Source organism: Haliotis cracherodii, unplaced genomic scaffold (genome assembly GCF_022045235.1).
Source record: "Haliotis cracherodii isolate W230 unplaced genomic scaffold, xgHalCrac1.p SCAF_13, whole genome shotgun sequence".
NCBI classification, from domain to species: domain Eukaryota; kingdom Metazoa; phylum Mollusca; class Gastropoda; order Lepetellida; family Haliotidae; genus Haliotis; species Haliotis cracherodii.
The window spans coordinates 35,755,618-35,775,949 of record NW_027266268.1 but is presented as its reverse complement, the minus strand read 5'-3'; the positions used below and the strand labels follow the sequence as shown (position 1 = coordinate 35,775,949).

At 41.6% G+C, this 20,332-nt stretch overlaps 1 protein-coding gene and 1 pseudogene across 1 annotated transcript; one reads left to right on the top strand and one right to left on the bottom strand.

The window, feature by feature from the left end:
- The first annotated feature begins 5,790 nt into the window (after nt 1-5,790).
- On the top strand, nt 5,791-6,909 carry LOC139458666 (neuronal acetylcholine receptor subunit alpha-6-like). The gene has a single exon (XM_071240079.1). It carries the CDS (start codon nt 5,791-5,793, stop codon nt 6,907-6,909), a length of 1,119 nt encoding a protein of 372 aa, XP_071096180.1.
- Nucleotides 6,910-11,331: 4,422 nt separating this feature from the next.
- On the bottom strand, nt 11,332-14,244 carry LOC139458665 (uncharacterized; annotated as a pseudogene).
- Nucleotides 14,245-20,332: the final 6,088 nt, after the last annotated feature.

The following is a 20,332-nucleotide window of genomic DNA, read 5'->3' as shown; positions in this document are numbered from 1 at the left end:
CATTAAAATACACACGACCTTTGGAAAATGGAAAACTTTATGAAAGTGCCGTGGTCACGTACTTGCAGAAAACGGACTTAATACCAAAAGCCATCAATGAAGTTTTCAGTACAAAATTAAAATAGATGGATCCTTCTTATGCCAACGTAGAGAGCGAGACAGCAGCGTTTAATGGGGACAGGAAGAGCGTGATAATCTGGCTGTCTTTGAATCTGATACGGAAAGGTTTTGTAATGATTTGTAACTATGTGTCATAGCGACTGATTTAAACACCCATTGTCTGAAGAACATTTAATTGCAAAGGCTCATTACCCTGGAGCCATGACATCTATGGCCTTGAAAAACTTAATTTTTATTTATAAGATGCTAATCCTAATTGTTAATCCCCATTTTTTGTGTACATCGACCGTCTGCCATCCTGCTGAAAAATTACTGTTTACATTTATATTTATTACTTACTAAATGTCAGCTAACCATGGCTATATAAGCCTTGGTCCAGAGAGGAAGAAAAAAAGAAAGGTCTTATTCTTAGCCTAGCTAGGGTTAGGCTGGGTGCTCTGGGGCACCTAGACAACAACCACAACCACTACGTGCTGACCTGACACAGCGTCTTTTGTATGTATATATCTACATATACATGTATAAAGTAAAAGTGTATATACCGCAAGACATCGTCTCCCAAGTTGTCACTTCCTACTGAGAACCATACGTCGGCCCCTTGCATATACGAGTATGCAAATTATTCATTAATCAACGTCAGACCAGACACGCGTGGTAATATGGGTGAAGCCTGCGTTCACATATTCCAGCCTGATTGACCATTCTTATGAGCTTACTCCTAATCCAATATGTTCTGAGTGAGTGAGTGCTAGCTGCTAGCTATTGGAGGTTAGCTGGCGGTATTACTGTATTGTTAAACGCTGTTTGGTGGACTTGTACATGAAGCAATCATTCATCAAGCAAAATGTTGTGTTTAATTTGCATGGTAAACGTCTTTTGGACCTTGAGCGAGTGAGTGAGTGAGTTGGGTTTAACGCCGCTTGTAACAGTATTCAAGTTATATCACGGCGTGTCAGCTTAATGCGGAAAGAAAGCCCGAAGTGATGCAGGTATCGGACGTTAACCACTTCGGTGATACCCACGAGCACGGGTATGGTGCTGCCAAACCTAGAAACATAATCGGGGCGAACCGGCATTCAAACCCACAATCATAGGTTTCTAGGGTGCCTGTGAGACGCAACTCTGCATAGCGAATTACGGCGCCTTAGACGACTGGGCCATCCGTGCCGCCCAATATGTTCTGAATCTGCATCAGTTGAAACGATCGGTTGTAATATGTTTATCTACATGTTTAGTTTGTTGTCTTGAATTACAACGTTTTGCATATCGACAACAGCGAGCGGAATGTACCGTGCTTGAGTTGGAAATTCCGCTCATGTTTTTGATATGGAACAGGTATTCTGCATATTGAATATCTGTTGTTTCATTAATAAATGTGTTGTAACAAATTATACCGATGTGGTCCTTCATTACTCCAAGAGATCATTTCCTTTCTTATTGATACACGTGTATATTAAGACTCTTACATTTAACACATGTTTTATTCGGCGAAAGAAACGGGGTAAGGTGAGGCGAAATGGAATTTAACCCTCTTGATGACGGGTTTCTGACGTCAATGTTGTGGAGTTCTGTAAAGCGTGAATAGTAGTCACATAGGACTGGGTCTTCCCCAGTACAATTTTATGCAGAGATGTATAATGCACTGCAAAGTTTTGTTATCTGTGAGAAAACAAGAAATGGCGACACTCTGAAATATATCGATACATTTACTGTGCGACGAAAATGTGTATTTGACAGTCTCGTGTAAACTGTAGGTGAACAAAATACTGCCTGATATCTCAGCGACGTATTGGGATATCAAATAGACGTGTAAGCTTATGTAGATATGTAAAACTATAAATGAACCCGTGAAGATCCTGGTTAGAAGAGGTCTTCAGCAACCCATGCTTGCCATAAAAGGCAACTATGCGTGTCGTAAGAGGCGACTAGTCAGACTTGGTTGATGCATGTACGCGTATCCTAATTGCGTGGATCGATGCTCATGATGTCAATCTGGTCCAGACTTGATTTTGTACAGACTGCCGTCATATAGCTGGAATATTGCTGAGTGTGACGTTAAACAACAAACACACGTGTGATTCATTAGCGGCGGTGTGATGTGGTCGTACTTGTCAGTTTCAGTTAGAAACCTTGCTGCAACTTTTGAACACATTGTAACTTGTGTGGCTCGTTTTGAGGAATGTCTTGACCTAGAGCTTGCCATTCACTAAGCTGTCAATCAATGGCCTGTCAACGTATCGTCTAATGTTGCTGAGATGACAGACAGCAGAATTGCACATAGTAGTGGACATCCATATCGAGACCATACCATAATAATGCCAATTATGTTAAGGATTGACTGTGGTTTTTTTTCGGTTCATGGAGGTATGAATCGAAAAACGTATGTGCAATCTGTATCGCTTATAATTAAATTCGACAACGAAAACATATAATATTTTAACCAAAAACAGTTGTTCATATCACAGCAGACAAAAATGACGAGATTGATAAACATTCCAGGTGTAGGAATACATACTGTGGCGTGACATGAATCAGGTGATTGTTTAATCTATGCACATAACTTGACACGCCCACAAAGTCAGTAGCCAATCAATGGAGAGTAGGATTAAAACACAGGTCATAGGACCTGTCAATCAAGGCAAGAGGCGAGAAGAACTGCAACAGTCAGACTGCAACGAGCCGGAACAAATATGTCCGGGTGAAGGTGGCTGTTACAAATGACATGGTCAGTTACCGCCAGATTCGAACATTAGTTCCCTGGGTACGGGAAGACCCAGTTGGAAAAATGCTAGTTAGAAATAAAACCTGAAGACATGAAAGTTAGGGAACCGAGGCCAGCGGGAAAAATAACAGTCGAGCGAGCCTGTACGTTTGCTGTTTGGTCTAGTTGTTTTATTTCCACCAACATCAGTCTTTGGAATAATTTTACATTCAGCTGTTATCAAAATATATGTTTATGTAATAATTGCCTCAGTTTTCAGATATAGTCTGATCAATTGTAAATAAGAACAGAGTTCCATTTGTTCGATCACTATACTTGAGAGAACCAGCGTGAAATGACAATAACTTAACAAGTACTGAACAGGTTGAAACACGGGAGTGTTTATAATTATATAAACAAAGACAATAGTTAAGCACACCCTAATATATTTCATTATTGTTTGGTCCCAATATTTGTAACAGTCATGAAAGATATAATTACGGGAATAATTATGTTTTCTCGAGATGATGTAATCGGTCATGCGTGACGAAAGCTCGCGTGTCATGCATGGTATGCCCGTGCAACATGGTACCCTCGAGTATCTTTAAAAGCAGTATATCCAAACGTTAAAATTGCTTTGTTAAACTCGGTGTTAAACAGTTTTTCCATGACATTGTGTTTCCATGGCACGAAGGCGATTATCAAACGCCACAAGATGGCAAATTATCGGCATGCATAACGCAGGAATGTATTGTAATGCCATTGGACGGAATTTGGGGTATCATCACACTGTCCCAATCCGTTGAGTCGAGAAACATTCTCAGACCCGTGATGTATAGGACCGTCCCAGATCCGGAAGACCTCCTGTGGCGACACATTGTGAAGACCGGGACCTTCTTCGTCTCATACGCTGAGAAAACCTTTTTAACAAGTACTCGTCTGAAACAGCTGTGGTTGTCCAATCATCGTTTCAGCACCAGAACCGTCAGGAACCGGCTGAAAGCAGCAGGACTGAGGGCTGGACGAGTCATAAAGCATCCCTTGTTGAAAGATCACCTTAAATTAGTATTGTGTATTGCGCTCATCCAGGCACATGGTGGTTATAACCACCACTAATCTGTTTCACGTGTCATGTCAAGTGGAGACTTTAAGGAACATTTTCACAGAAACATCAAACGTAACTCGTATACTTAATCCTGCAGCTTCATACTTTTTTTAGGTATTGTCTAAGGTCAAAAACAGTACCTGCGTTACCATGATGTTTTTGTCAGCAAATTTCAATCATAACTCACCAATATCTTCTTTATTTGTTATCAAATGTTTGTTCTATCTGATGACATTGGTATCGCCCAGCTCCTGTGGTCAGTCATCCCGTGCCATGATTTTTTTCATTTGTCATGGTTCAGAAGGGCAGTCGTGTAGCCTAGTGGTAAAAGCGTTCGCTCGTCTCGCTGAAGACTCGGGTTCGATTCCCGACATGGGTACAATGTGTGAAGCCCATTTCTGGTGACCCCCGCCGTGATTTACGATTTCTGTTGAATTTACCAGATCATTGTAATGTATATATTTGTAATTCCATACATCGTGTATGTATGCAGTGTATAGAATGATGAGACGAATGGATCTATCAAAATAGGTGAAAATGCTCTAAAAACATTCGAACAAACTATAATATTCAACACAGACGTAGGTGAACATACGACCTGAAGCACGAGCAACTTATCAATGACAAACAATCAAGAAAGTAGTCCGTCATAATCTGACCTCAGGTCATCACCATGGAGTAGCCAATCATGAGCCTGGAGGTTGTTCTCATACGTATGTTTGATACCAGTTATCTCAAATGCGTTTCTCACCCACAGGTGTATAGGAAATATGTATCTCCAATCAGACTGACTGTGGCCTTGCTAGTGGGTTTAGCCAATGTAATGGGTAAAAAGGAGACAATGCATCTTTTATGCACTTTCAGTAGGAAGCTGAGTTTAACAATTATTCGTATTTACACAGCATATGCATCATTTTTTTTCTGAAATCATTATGGTTTAAATGAGAAAATCGGATGAAATATAAGAAAGTTAGTTCAAGAAAGTTAAATATCTAGTTTTACATTAATGATCGTTAATTGAGGTGACTGTAAACTTTTAAGAAAATATATCAACTATAAACTCAATTCACTAGTCGTGGAAATATTTTCATAAACTTCAAACTTTTGTCACGACAGTATTCCATTACTTTTATCAAACTGCACAGAGTATTTATTCTCTGCCGATGTACATCATAATCAATATACAATAATGTTAGCAAAATATTGCATTAATGTACTTTCAGGTTCACATACCTTTTAAGAGTAAAGATCTGCGATATCTTATTTCTGAATTTTATCGCATGAACATTTTATCCATAATACATATACGTGGTTGACAAACTATGTATATATTGCAGGAAGTGCAGATCCAAATAACACGTCTGACTTGTGAACAAGCCGTCAATTAACAATGTTTTTCAAATGCTCAACACTGAGTTTATCAGAACAGCGAGATTGTGTCCATGAAATTATCATTTCCAGTACGGGTGCATACCTGCAGGATTCAATATAAAATGACTGCTCTCTGTTTGCAGCTCAATGGGTCCGTGTGCATACATATTCCAGCCCACGAAGTGAGACCTGTTCTCAACTGCATGATTCAACTGAAAGTTATAGTCTCTTCTTACAGAACGTGGGGCAGATATTTTTATAGCAACAAGCATTTGTTTGTGAAGCGCTTACTACCGCCAAGAGATGCGTTCAAAGCTTCTCGCTTTTGATTCCCCGTTTAATGGATACGTGTGTACTCTTGTTTCAGCCCACGCGACAGTGTACAACCAGAGTCACTGTCGTAACCTAAGCAACTAGCTGAAATAGAACAACATCTGCATATCAATACATGTCATTGTAAACATCACCACCGAACACTGACATCATGTTTTTCATGTCTGCAATAACGCTGTCACTGCTCTTCACCGTATCAGGAGCTAGTATCTCCAACAGACACAAGTCAGCATTAGGAAGACTGAAGACATATCTCCAAGGGGACACTGTTAGTGATGGCATCAGTAGTGATCTCTCAAATGAGAAACAGGTTAACATGAGTGTGTTGCCAATGTCCATCTCTAATCTCAATGCAGCCGAACAGACATTCACTTTTAGTTTGGGGATCGCCATGACGTGGTTCGACCCTGATCTGGCTTGGAACAAAACTGATTATGATGATATTGAACAGGTGACTATCTCGAAAGACTACGTGTGGACACCTTCCGTGACCATCCCTAATGGCATCAACAACATTGCCCCGATTTCAAGACAATCCCCCGAACTTTACAGTGATGGAAAAGCACAACTTACAATCACTGACAGTTTCACGACCAGTTGTCAAATAGACATCACTCTTTACCCGTTTGACCAGCAGCAATGTGACATCATGTTCATGCCTGCAAGTCATTACAACCTTGGACTTGAAACGATTGGTTCTATTATTACAAGATTACCTATTTTCTTAATTAAGAACAGTGAGTGGGAGTTGGTTGACATACGCGCCAAGGTTGTAGACGTCCAAAGGGAACAGATATCAAGTTTGGTATCATTTGAGTTTTTTCTGAAACGCAAGAGCATGTTCTATATAGTGAGTATCATCTTTCCTATGGCTCTTCTCTCTCTGCTCAACGCCTGTGTGTTCCTCCTACCAGCTGACTCTGGAGAGAAGATGTCCTACCTCATCTCAATATTCGTGTCCTATGCTGTGTTCATGAACTTCGTCAATGACTCAATCCCCAAGTCTGGAGACGTGTGTCGACTGTCTGTGTACCTGACCATCATCCTCTGTCAGAGCTGCCTTGCTATCATCACCACCATGGCCACACTCAATGTCCGCAATAATGGTCACCTATTTCAGACCAAGGCAGATGTACAGCCAGGGAACGACACATTAAACAGCAACAGTACAGCACGCCTGCATGTAATGTGTGCGTCAAAGGCCCGCCGTGCAGACCATGTTTTCTTCTTGGTGTTCCTGTTTCTGGCAATGATGTCGCTGCTGGTGTTTTGTGTATAAGGCGACATTTATCTGGAACCCTCACTGTGTGATGGAAGGCCTGTTTACGTTGTATTATTAGCATTTTAAATGTGGGATGTGTGGTGATTTAATGTGAACATAAACACACACACACACACACACACACACACACACACACACACACACACACATGCGTCACTCAATGAGAGAAACATGATATTTCACTTGATACATGAAATATCCTCTGTTTATTTGTCTTAGTATCGGCATATGAGTTTCAAAAAGTATATTACATTGAGGTTAACCGGGAGTTTTTACAACTTTCATTATAATGTTAATAAATTTACATAGTTTCTTTGGACAGATGTCTAATGTCAGTTAAATATTTCCTGGAGTTGTAACATATTTGGTCTTTCTGAATTGTGTTTAAAGATGTAGATTTTTGTTCAGTGACATATTTTGAAAATATTTAGTTATTAATCCCCAATGTCAAAACTAACATAAACGTTCATTCAACAGAGTTTAATTCCATCTTCGGGAGGCGATGACAAGATGTTCAAAAGAATAGTTATTTATAGGATAGGTGTGGAGGAATGTTTATTAAATATGTTTCAATTTTTTTGGCGATTTTTAAAAATACGATATCTGGAGCATTTTACTAGAATTTGAAATTATCGCCAAGATTACCAATATGTATCAGAGAGAAATTTGGCGACATATGATTTCAAACAGAATATTTTTTTTGATAAAAGACAACCGTTTATAAGTCCGTTGATTTACAAATGAGTCTCTATACAAAACTGAATGCAATACAAACAAATATAGTTGGCTACATAATTCTGACATAAGCTTCGACGAGAAATTTAACATTTAACATTACTTCAATTAACATCCAGACATCAGGGAGTTGGTAGGAATTGGCTCTAAACCAATTTTGTTTCATAACCAAGTCTCACAAAAGCAACGGGTACGGGGTGCGGGGTGCGTACATGAAGGATCAGAATCAAACTAAACCTGGGAGCCCACAAACAGTAACTGCTATGGGGCTTAACTCTACAAGGTGAATTGCAGAACTTCAAACAACACAATGTGACACATATATTTTTTTCAGATATCTTATATGTTTAATTTACTTGTACTAATTATTGTGAATTAGGTTCGTGTCAACTTTCTATCTCTCTGTTTGACCCGTTTTAACACAACCTTTAGAAAACATTATGTGATGTGCTTATTCCTGTTCTATCATCTTCTCAATCCGAGCAATTCTAATATTTTTGTCTATATGTGAACTTTGGATGAATGCATAAAATGTCAAAGTTCATGAAGGGTGTCATGTAGTTTATTTTCCCCACTGTTTGCATATTGACGACCACGAGCAGTATCTTCCAAGGGAAGGACATTTCATGGAATTCATGCTTTACCAAACCAGTTGAAGAGTCCACCGACTCAAGCAGTTTTTGCTAACAATACCATGTTAACACATGGTCAGTTATCTGTCAGTTGCTATGCTATTCAGTATTTCTTAAACGTGTGCGGTAAACATTAGATGAATCAAACACTAGTCAGTCAAACAAAACAGTATCCTATGATAGGAATGATCCCATTGGAAACTGTTAAGGAACTAGTCTTGTCATACTTATCCACTGCTAATCGTGGGATACATAGTCAACTATTATGTGGTGGGCGATCATGAAACTGTAATCTGCATGAAAACATTCAACCAAATTATCATACCCAATGAAACACCGATCCTTATCACATGCGTGAGAGTTATGTTCAGATCAGGTATATGATCAGGCGGTACGTCTATGCACACGTGCTGCACGGGCAGTCGACACACAATAGAATATTAAAAGGTGTGTCTGCACTCATGAACGTTCCCAAGCAGTATTCCTTTAGTTAAATGAAAGAGTATCTCCTGGAGGAATTCCTGCTGCTTGCTCCTTGAAGGCGAGAGTGAATTTGGTTTAAGGCAAGATTAAAATATTCCTAAATCCTAAATTACATGAAGCAAAAAAATACTTGTTTCTTGAACGTGTTGCAAAGGATTCAAAAGATGGTCAACTTGTCATGTGTCGTCTGGTGAAGGTGTTGCAACCTGTCCTAGCTTAATTTATGCCACTTTCATCTTCCTAAAAGTGACCAAACCCCAATAACCATAAGAACAGCAGGTGTTCGCGGAGTGAGTGATTGAGTATGGTTTTACGCCGCCTTTAGCAATATTCCGGCAATACGACAGCAGGGGACACCAGAAATGGGCTTCACACATTGTACCCATGTCGGGAAACGAACCCAGGTGTTCGGCGTGACGAGCGAATGCTTTAACCACTAGGTTACCTGACCGCCCCAGGTGTTCACGGAAAGGTAAGTGTATCCTGACCCACCGATGTCACCCGACACAAACGCATGCAAAGGCAAGTCACGCAATCACCTAATATATACGATAACATAGGGAATTGTATCGGACATAATTGTTTGTAAAATCTTAACAGTCCTTCATATTTTGATAGCTTTACTAAGACCTTGAATGTTGTAACTCTGATCACACAATCTTTGAGGAATGTTGAAATCTTCACAGAAAGCGCATGCTTGATTGTATCTCACAAGTTACGGGATGCCGACACCAAGGGCTTGAGCTGCTACAATTTTGCTCAACATAAAGGACTATTGGAAAGTGGAAGTCATCCCTTTGGTCATGCAGTTTTGTGTGATAAATTTGTGTCACTTTGAATCTTTATAAATATATCTAATTATTTTAGGATAATGCTTTTGCAGAAGTAGATGCTGCACCATTGCAAAAAAAACACAAAGGCTTGAGTTTGATGTAAGGCCACAGGTTTATACACAGAAAAGTACAAGGACTGGAGAACACTCCTGGGCTAGGAAACGCTCAACAAGGCTGACTGTCAACCTGATGGTGCCCGGACAGAACAGCAAACGCAGCTCCGAGGGTAATCCATACACAGCCAAATGATGGGACACCCCAGGGAAATGAGTGAGTGAGTATGGTTTTACGCCGCTTTTAGCAATATTCCAGCAATATCACGGCGGGGGACACCAGAAATGGGCTTCACACATTGTACCTATGTCGGTAATTGAACCCAAGTCTTCGGCGTGGCGTGCGAACGCTTTAACCACTAGGCTACCCTTAACTAGTTGAGCCCTTTCTATCGCCTTTGGGTTGACAGCTCCATGCAAGTGTAACCGTGGTAGCACTTCTGACCAAACAAGAACTGTACTTGGCAGTAGTTGAGCTAGGTAGTAGATATCAACAGTAACATGCCAAACGAGGGAACCAATATTCTGGTCAACAAGATCACTTGATCCCAAATGCAAGAGTATTAGACTTGGGGGAGGTCGAGGGCCTAATTGTGTCTGGAAGATTTGCACGAGTTCTGACCACCTCATCCCCCACTTTCCAAACCAGTAAAATCGTAAGCCTAGGCTGGCCAGACCCAGATTGTTTCCCAGTTTCAACCACAACGACTGACGATGGCCCCAATAAATGAACAAGAACCCTATTATCCACACATCTGGAATAATAATAATTATTTATAAATATCAAATTACCTGAAGTTATTGATTGTGCATTCAAAGTTTAGAGTCTAATGTAAGTTGAGTACACCTTAGACTTCCATCGACCCCACAACTGTTTTGTCTCCGATGACACGCCCATGTCTGCGGCAGTAGTGGCTGCTCCAATGTGGAACGAGTGTGATTTGAACTTACATGGATCGAGTCCCATATGTCTGAAGCATTTGGAAACCATAGCTGCAAACTGGTATCTTGTTCAAGGTTGACAGTTCCTTTTGCAATCTGGAAAAAATGAACCCGCTGGACAAAGTGCAAGGTATTGCTTCATTGCTTTTAGTGGGCATATTTTACTTGCATTACCTTGGATATGGAGTGTGCAACCCTTTGCTAACTGATCTGTCTTTGACAATCTCATGGTTACTTCTAAAAATGTCTTCTGGACTGTGACATCTGAAATCCTAAGAGCCCGTTCCAAATGAAGATGGTCAGTGTAAAGCAACTCGCCAACTCTCATGAAACTGAAAAAGGCCAGACGAAATGCAGTTGTAAACAAAATAGCTTCATGTGGAGAACAGCAAAGAGCATTAAGAGCTTGAGGCATCTTAATCAATATGGAATACATGATTGGAGCCCTGCCGTCCCTATGACCCTTGAGTCGTTCGGAGCCTTTCAGCATCTCTTAGACGATAAAATTGCTTGTGGTATCTTGCAATCCTGTGAGTTGATGTTGGTAGCTTATCGATGATAGGTGCTGACACTGTGTCGAGTGGGCCAAACCTGTAATGCAAAACAAAAATGCAATATATGTTGTAAGTTGTCCTGACGGTGCCGGCCAAAGATAAAGAAAGTTGAACTGTTGTCGAAAGCATGAAAAACTGGTCAGTGCTCCCTAGTAAGCCTTCCTCTTATTGTGTGAAATAGCCACCACTAGTAATCGGTTTGCTTCTCTTCCGCAATCTTCCAAACTGTGTCTGGTATAAGAGTAGCTGCCAAATCTGCATCTGGAGCCAGCTGCAGGAATTTCTCTAACTGAAAACGAGAAAGTGCATCAGCAAGAACATTCTTATCCCCCTCAATGTACTCACCTCTAATTGTGATATTCGACTCCAAACAATACAAGACAAGACAAGATCTCATTATGGAAACTCCATTGAACTATAAAAATCTCAGCCAAATCTTAGGTCACTCTTCATGTTCTTTGACAATCTTATGTGGTGGTGAGGCTTCCTACCAAATGTTGCATTAACCATTCGTCGGAGGAAACATCTGCCTGATGGAACTGCATTGCACAGGAAATTAAGTAAACCAAGTAACGACTGCACTTCCTATAATCTAACCTTTGAACGTGCCAAAAATTGATTTATAGCATCTAACGAATAAGAGAGCTTCTACTCCTGCACACGCACATACATGTTGAGCGAGTCTAGTTCCAAGCCTAAAAATGTCAGCTTTGTTGTTGTCCCAACTGTCTTCTCTGTAGCTATTGGTACACCAAGATCAGCACATACTGATATGAATGAATCCAGAGCGATTTGGCAGTGGTTTGTAGCTTTTTTGCCTCCAAAAAGGAAGTTGTCAAGGTAATACATACTTTTTCCATTGCTGAATCTTTCGGCTTAAGTCCATTTAATAAAAGTTGAAAATCTTTCAAACAAAGAGCAACTTGCTGAACAACCCATTGGTAAACATTTGTCAATGTGAAATTTGTTTTCCAAAGTAAACCTAATAACCTAAAGTCTCCTGGCCAGATAGGCATTAAGCAAAAAGCACTCTTTACATCGGCTTTAGCCAGCAAAGCTCCCTGCCCTAGCTGCTGAACCATTTTAACTGCCTGGTCAAATGTAGTGTACTGAACTAAAGACAAACTTTCATCAATAAAATCATTTATGCTCTGACCTTCTGGAAAAAGATAGGTGGTGTATTAAACTATAATCTCCTGGGGTGTTCTTAGGGACCAATCCAAGCTGAAACATTAAAATGTGGTAGATGAGGAAAGTCAAATGGGTCTGCTATTCTACCCAAGCCCAAGTTTTTGAGTGTGACACGAGTTGATGACTTTTAACAGATTTGAGATTTCTTGCCATAGCACCTACCACGGTTGAAGTTGTTACATTGTTACATGTGTTGACGTGTCGTTTTTGAAATTCAGAAAACCCAGAACTGACCTGTTGATCGTAAGGTGTCTGTACAAACAACATCAACAATTCCACATTCAATTTTCCCCATGGTAGTGACTGGTCACGAGACTGGCGAAGACGATATTGTTCATCATAGGTTCTCCATCCCAAACCAGTATGACGAGACGCTGCTAAACGGACAGTATTCATGTGTTTCAGTAAACCATCCTGCTCTGGACATAAATACTCATGTAAGTTGTGAAAGCCGTTGTCCAATCAAAAATGTTTTCAATTCTCTTGCCTTGAGACTTTGGCCTCCACTCCAGCTGTCCATCTGTACTGATGAATACTGCCGAAGTTGTCATATAATCCATCCAATCTCTGTCTGGTTTAAGCAATAGTGTGAAATTGATGTACTCACCATTCCATATTTTGTTTTTGATGTTGGCAGAGACATTACAACCCAGGTTTGTGTTGTTGTAGATAGTGGCATGTTTAACATGTCAACATTTTGAAACATGGGAATGCCTTGCGAATTATGAGGAGCAATTGGGTTACTAACCACGCTAGGAGCATGGTTATGATACTGGAATTGAGGGACATAATTTGAAATTCAGGGAGAGTAAATTTGTGAGTTAACTGTTGGGGTATATGCATTATTAGGATAAAAACCAATTTGCACAGACTCACCTCTTGAAGGAGCAGTGGTAACAGGCATTATCTCGTCAATAGCCTCTGGGACCACGTGGACCTCTGCTTCGGCCATGCTGCTGTCGCCATTTTCTCTGTCTCAATGAAAAGCACTCTAAGACATCGCATCGTTTGGAGCAACTTTCTGCGACCTTTGACGCCTCTGACAGACCCCCTTTCTTGTGACGACACCATGCTTTAAATTTAGCTGCAACATGAATTACTTTCCTTTGTTTAGTGCATGTGAAGAACAAAGACTGAATAATACACTAATAAGGTGCCTTGCACTATTAAACCAGAAAGAGTAGCTTCCCTTTGACCGTGGAACACAAAAGCAGGGGAAGAAAGCCGCTTGAATTGGAATAATGTAAGATTAGCAAAATAATGCATTTTATTAATTAGTAATAAACTTAAATATCGAACAGATGAGTCAGTGTCACAGGATTCTTTTCTTCTTGTTGGGGTGGGTAATTCACTAGAGGGGCTCATCTGACCATCGACATACCTGAAGCCTGAGACTTCTGGGCAAATTTCCGTGTTTTGATTTTTCAAGTACGAGCGGAAATTCCGATTCAAATGTATAAATATATATATCAGCAAGTAGGAGAACACATTCGGTTCCCATATGGATGCATGCATTACATGAATGTCATCAATGAAGAAGTCATGTTTTTCAACTATCGTTAATCCATTTTTTGTGTCTCTCGCTTTTTTTATTGCTAAAATCGATGTATGTCGTTACTTACTCAATCAGATAACCTTTCGTTTTCTTTTTCGGCCAATTGTCCTGAACCTAATATTCTATGGTCACTAAAGTTTTTAGTCTGGGCCTTCTGGGCCTCAAACGAAGTGACCCTGCTTTCAAAAGATTGATGACATGGCGACTGGACGGCGAAGGTGGTGGTGGCGCCGGCAACCTATCATCAAAACCCTTCGTGCTCCAAAGATGAATCTTGGATCCATAAGCATCCCCCAGCTTAGTCACCATGGTTCTCTCACTCACATTCGTACTGCTGATCTTCCTCTCTGCCATTTTCTCGATGCGATGATTTTTTTCACAAGTGACTCCACTCGAGTGGCTTCCCTCTTTATAGGAGAGGGACCAGATCGAACATCTCTGCACGCTGATTGGTCCACAGCATGGCCAGCTGATTGGTACGTTCCGTCGCCCGCCCCTAGCCCCGGTGTTCCAAAAAAGACTGACCCTTGTGTTTCTTTTCCATAGGAAATGGATTTTTCCATGGGAGAGAAAGCACAACTTCGGTTCGACCAATCAGATACCCGCACAGGGCGAGCATGCTCTCAGATTGGTCGACAACCCAACCGTATTAAGGGGCAGATGTCGATCCTGTTATTTTTTCTCTGGGGTGTGCACAACACAACTTTTAAACCCCCACTCACATGATCTAACAAAAACAAAAAGTCACAGGATGAGGGGGTCGTCCTGTGATTTTTGTGAACAGGAAACTTTTTTTCTTCTTTTTTTTTTGCAACTAGGGTGTGAACGTATGTACACTCATAAAACGCAGTGAACAAGAACTTTTTGCCACTACGGGGTGAACGTATGTACATTCCTAAAACGCAGGGACAAGTGTCAGGTCAATAATGGCAGAAAGGTTGGTTCCTTTGATGTAGACTATGCGTCTGGGCACTCAGTTGAAAGGCAGGCATCTCATCCACAGGAACAGAGGTAGACGATTGGTATGAAATCATTCTAATACCGTGGCATCATTCTTGACGGTGTCCTTCCAGTCCAAAGTATCTAACACTTGATTAAAAGTCATCCACGCATGCGATAGGTCAGCATGTAGATACAGTACACCCCACACAACGTGCTGTATTCATGTTGTAAGGGGTGTGTATTCCATCGTTGTTCAATATGACCCATGCAGTTCAAAGTCTCTTTAAACAGGGGTAATGAATACAGTCAATAGCTATCCATCATTTCCACGGATCCAGGAGCTGGACGGTAGATGCTCACCCAATGTGTGCCAGGTTGATCGCTTGAATCTGTGTTTACCTCGTAGGCTTTGGGGTAAAAGGGGTCATACTCTTGCCATCCCAGTCTGGCAAAGTCATCTCTGGCCAGGGTGCCTCGGTAGATGGTATGAAGTGGTTCGTCCTCAGCCACGATGACTTCTAAATCCAAGTGGTTCATCCATGGTAGGAAGAGGGTAAATAAAAAAGTGAGGCATGACCGTCTGTCACCGCCCTTTTTTATACCATCATCGCATTCTGGAATCTGGATTTCCAAACCCAACTTGCCAGTGTGTCGAGGATAGTTGATGCCTTCATCAGCGCCAAGGTCTAGGGTGAGATCCACCACCCACAAGGTGTAACTTTGAGCAAAGTCCTTGGAAGTCAGCTCAAAGGATTCAGGCAAGCACAACTGCCCCGTGTTTTGGAACAGATTCATGTAGACTTGTTTCAATTGGGCGGTGTTGTTGCTGAAGTCATTTCCGTGCCATGGACTTCCTGACCATTGACCTCTCAGCTTCATCATGGTGACATGGTTGTGTTTGAAGTTGTACAGATTCTTCTCTTTGCTTCCTACATAGGAACTATTGTCCACCAGTCCCAGGACCACGCGTTTTGGTAATTGGCCACCGATGAGCTGATCCTTGTGAAAGTCTCTACCGCTTCTCGGGATGTCATGGGCAGTTACTTGCACACGGGAAAGGGGATACTTGGCAGTCACCCCAGTGTTCAGACTGGACACATATGTTTCTCGGTCAGCAGGATCGATGTTGAGTTGACGGACATAAAATTCGGGTTTGGTCAGGGCTAGTTTGAAGACACCATCAGCAGCACACATGAAGAAGAACTCATCGGGACTTCGTAGCAATTCCAGTTTCATAGGGACACCATCCAGCAGATAAACGGTCTTGAAGAAACAGGTCACAGTGTAGACGTCCTGTCAGTTCCATTTCTTTGGTGCATTCTGTTTCTTGCATTCTCATCTGCATCAGGATTGAATGTGTCCATTTTACCAGCATAGTCGGCAAACCATCCAGGACATTGAAGTAGAGATGTTTTGGCTCCTGTACCATAACTCAGAATGGTTTCCAAGGCTCTGTAAGGGTAAGTGCCCATAGAGGGTGTGATCCTCTTTGTGTCTGATTGTGTCCCACTTGCACCCGCACTTAGCGAAACAGGGAATGCATCAAGTTGTTGACTGTGTGCCTACTTCTTTCGTCACGCATAGACATACTCTCAGGTAGCACTGTTTCAAATAAATGTAAGCGTTCACGGGATTGGAAATGTTAAACTGGAGTGGTCCTGCTACAGAGAGTGGTGCCAAGGGACTATAGCGAATCCATTGACCCTCATGCCCCAAGGTGGACACCGGGGGTACGGTAAAGAGATCAAACTGGGCCTTTGAACATTTGCAAGCATCTCAGCGTTCCTCCAAGACATCAATCAGGGCTGCTGTTCCGCGATGTTTCAGACTCTCTGACCATTTGTGTTTGCCAGCAACCACATCGCTCACAAACTCAGGTAGGATCTTGAGCACCGATGTTCCAGCAGATTTAAGGAAAGGCAACGTCATCTTCAAGATACCTCCGAGGCCACTGCCACGTTGATGATACTGTCCTTTGTATACTTTGATGCCACTCCCACGCTGTCAGTCCTCAATCCATCTCGTGCCAACGCGTGTATCAACATGTTGCTTCTGTTTTAGCGTTGACGTCTGAAGTGAAGTGTCACTATGGCTTTCCCCATTTGAAATGGCAATGGTCGCCCGTGTCGTCCATGATATAGAGTTTAATACCGCCAAAGGAACCATGTCGCAGTCCGAGGTAGCGAATGTGTTGAGGGCTTTTAATCACCACACTCTCTTGCATCATTTTCTTTGACACGGGCACGTGGATCAGCAATGGCGCCATCGTATTGCCCTCAATTTGATCTTCGACCAGGTCGGTGTAAATGTACACAGTATCAAATCCTGACAGACGATGCGCTTTTGTATCACCTGTGATTTCCATATAGCCACCTACAAGGGAGTTGCTCCCAATTGCCACTGGGCCAATGCACTCAAGGGGACAGGCGTCTCTGTGTAGGTTTTATAGTCCCCCTCACTGAGGTGCGGTAGTTGAACAAATCCGAGCATTCTCAAGAGTGGACTTGGCATGATCACTTCTGTGCCAGAGACTGATTTGCCCGAATGGAGTGCTACTTCTTCAGGGGCTTGGAATCACACCTTTCCATCTCCAAGCATGTCAAATTGTAGACTTGAGGATACCTGGCAGCAATGACAAACCGTTTCCCATCACTAAGGAGGCTGTCCGAGGACTGTTCTTTCAAGACACCCGTAATATGCTCCTATCAAATGGTTGAGGGTTTTCACCAAATCTGCAGATGAATAGACGCCTTTCTCATTAAGAAACTTCTTGCTTTTGGAACGAGGGCTCCATACTGTGTCTGTGGTATAGCGCTCCAAAAGGCTTTCATACACAAGAGATTTTTTTTCAGTTTGAGGTTCAACGCAAACCAGTCAAATGGGCCATGTTGTACCATGTCATAAGAAAGTGAATTTCACTGACTCCCACCTCCCACTGTTGACGATCCAGATACAGAGGATAAGGCAACATGATATTATATGCATTGACAGTGTTGTTTGGATAGATTTCCAGGGAGGCATCGCTGGGCAGGGTCATGTTAAAGTCTTGTTTCGAGAAAAGGGTGGCAGCCATGACGTCATGAGTTAGGGAATAAAACTCTGGGCGGATGAGGTATCAGGTTGAAGTCTTCTGGCGTATGTTGTGGGGATGTCTGGTGAGGCGGTCAAGGTGGGTGGTGGAAGTATGTAACTGGAAAGCAGGGCTGTCCACAACTGTTTCCCTCCATGATCCAAGGCCAAGGTCTTATTTTATCTGTAAATGATCTGCAGAGATCCACGAATTAAAACTGGCAGGGTAGCCAGACCAGGTCAGCAAGACCTTTCCTTGACACTGTTTCGGTCCTGGACGTCTTTTCAGCACACAATCCACGACATACACATCGTCTGTTTTCAAGATAGGCTGTATTTCTTCAGGGTAAAAGGTTTCTTTGAGGTCTTCACTATGATCATCTTTGATCGGATACACGGGAGGTGTTCTCCCTGTGAACAGACGGTCCACCGTAAACAGTTCCGTGGTCCAGTTGGGGAGATAGCCTTTCTCAAAGGTGACTTTGGCTTTGTTCAGACGTACACGTGTGCCCGGCAGTAAAAGAGATGGGGATCTTGTCTTGGGGGACGACAGTTTTCCATTTGCGCTGCTGCCGTCGTTGTCATCGTTGTTGTTCTTGTGGTTGCTGTTGTTGTTGTTCGTCCATGGAGTTTAACACCCGAATTTCTGACAGGGGATCTCTTGGGAGGACGTCCTCAGGTCACTGACTAATGGTCCCATGCACACGACGGTTGTACGACGGTTTTACGACGTGACCAACTGGGGTAAGACTTTCAAATAGTGTCTGGACCCATGCTGAGTAAAGTATCGCCACATTTTATTTTTTCATCACGGCTGCTTTCATTTCAGGATTTTTACTGGTGTAGAAATGAATGCTGTGCTTCGTCATGAGAGCTAAGATGACGATTCCTGTTCCCGTTCCTGTTTGACCGTTCCTGTTTTCCTTTTACTGTTCCGGTTACCATTCCTGCTTTTTCGTCATCCTCTTTTCTTCCAAACAGCGCTATTCAGGGCCATTCATCTCTCCCGAAAGATCGCTTTTCATCCTTACTTTGACTACCCTCTTCATCATCACCACCCACCGAAACAAACCAAAAACAAAGAACCCGACTCCCTTCCCTCCTCTTCCTCATCCCCCCCCCCCCCCCCCCCTCATCCACATCAGCATATGACAGTAAGACTAATAATTGTCGATATAAACATTTAGGTGTATGGTATTTCCTAATAAATTAAATCATCCATACTCATATCTCATCTCCTTAAGACTTTAATCTCAATGGCAGATCCGTTACAAAATGTATTTTTACAAGAAGTAAGATCAACGAAACAACACCAGCAATCTGGAACAGCACCACAAAATACTGCACGCATGCTTTTTATGTCTGTTAAAACCCTGTCCATACTTCCTATAGAACCACGTTGGCTTTAAAGCACAGAAGACATATATATATATATATATATATCCAAGGGAACAAGTTCTGGTTGCCACCCAAAGGCGAGACACAAATCCGTCTGTGCCCATGGGTTTCGCCAGTGTGGTGGATAAAAGGATCTTTACTTCATTTTCAGGTTTACTTGTTGTTCAGAAGTAGGGAACTGATTTTAACAATTATTTGTATTTACATTGCATTTGCATAATATTTTTTCTGAAATCATTATTGGTTTAAAATGAGGAAATAGGATGAAATATGAGAAAGTTAGTTCAAGAAAGTTTAATATCTAGTTTACATTAATGATCATTTATTGAGGTGACTGTAAAATTTTAAGAAAAATATATCAACTATAAACTCAATTCACTTGTCATTGTATAAATATTTTCATAAACTACAAACTTTCGCAACAACATTATTCCATTACTTTTATAAAAGTGGACAGAGTATTTATTCTCGGTCGATGTACACCATAATCAATATACAATTATATTAGCAAAATATTGCATTAATGTACCTTCAGGTTGACATACCTCTTAAGAGTAAAGATATGAGGTATCTTATTTCTGAATTTTATCGCACGAACATTCTATCCATAATACATATCCGTGGTTGACAAACTATGTATATATTGCAGGAAGTGCAGATGCAAATAGCAGGCCACAATTGTGAACAAACCGTCCATTAACAATGTCTTACAAATACTCAACACTGTGTTTATCAGTACAGCAAGATTGGGTCCATGACATCACCATTTCCATTATTGGTGCATAAGTGCATGATTCAACGAAAAGTGATTGCTCTCTGCTTACAGAAGGTGGAGGCAGTTTGTTTTTTCAGAAATAGCAAAAAACATTTGTTTATGAAGGCGATGTGCTTAAAGCTCCTTACATTTATTTCCCCGTTTACTGGCTCCATGAGTGTACATAGTCCAGCCAATGACGCAGTGCACCAATAAGAGTCACTGTAGTAACCTGAGCAACTGTTGAAATACATTACAACTGCATATCAATATATATCA

Coding starts and splice junctions, on each gene's coding strand:
- LOC139458666 (XM_071240079.1), top strand. CDS start 5,791: ATGTCTGCAATAACGCTGTCACTGCTCTTCACCGTATCAGGAGCTAGT.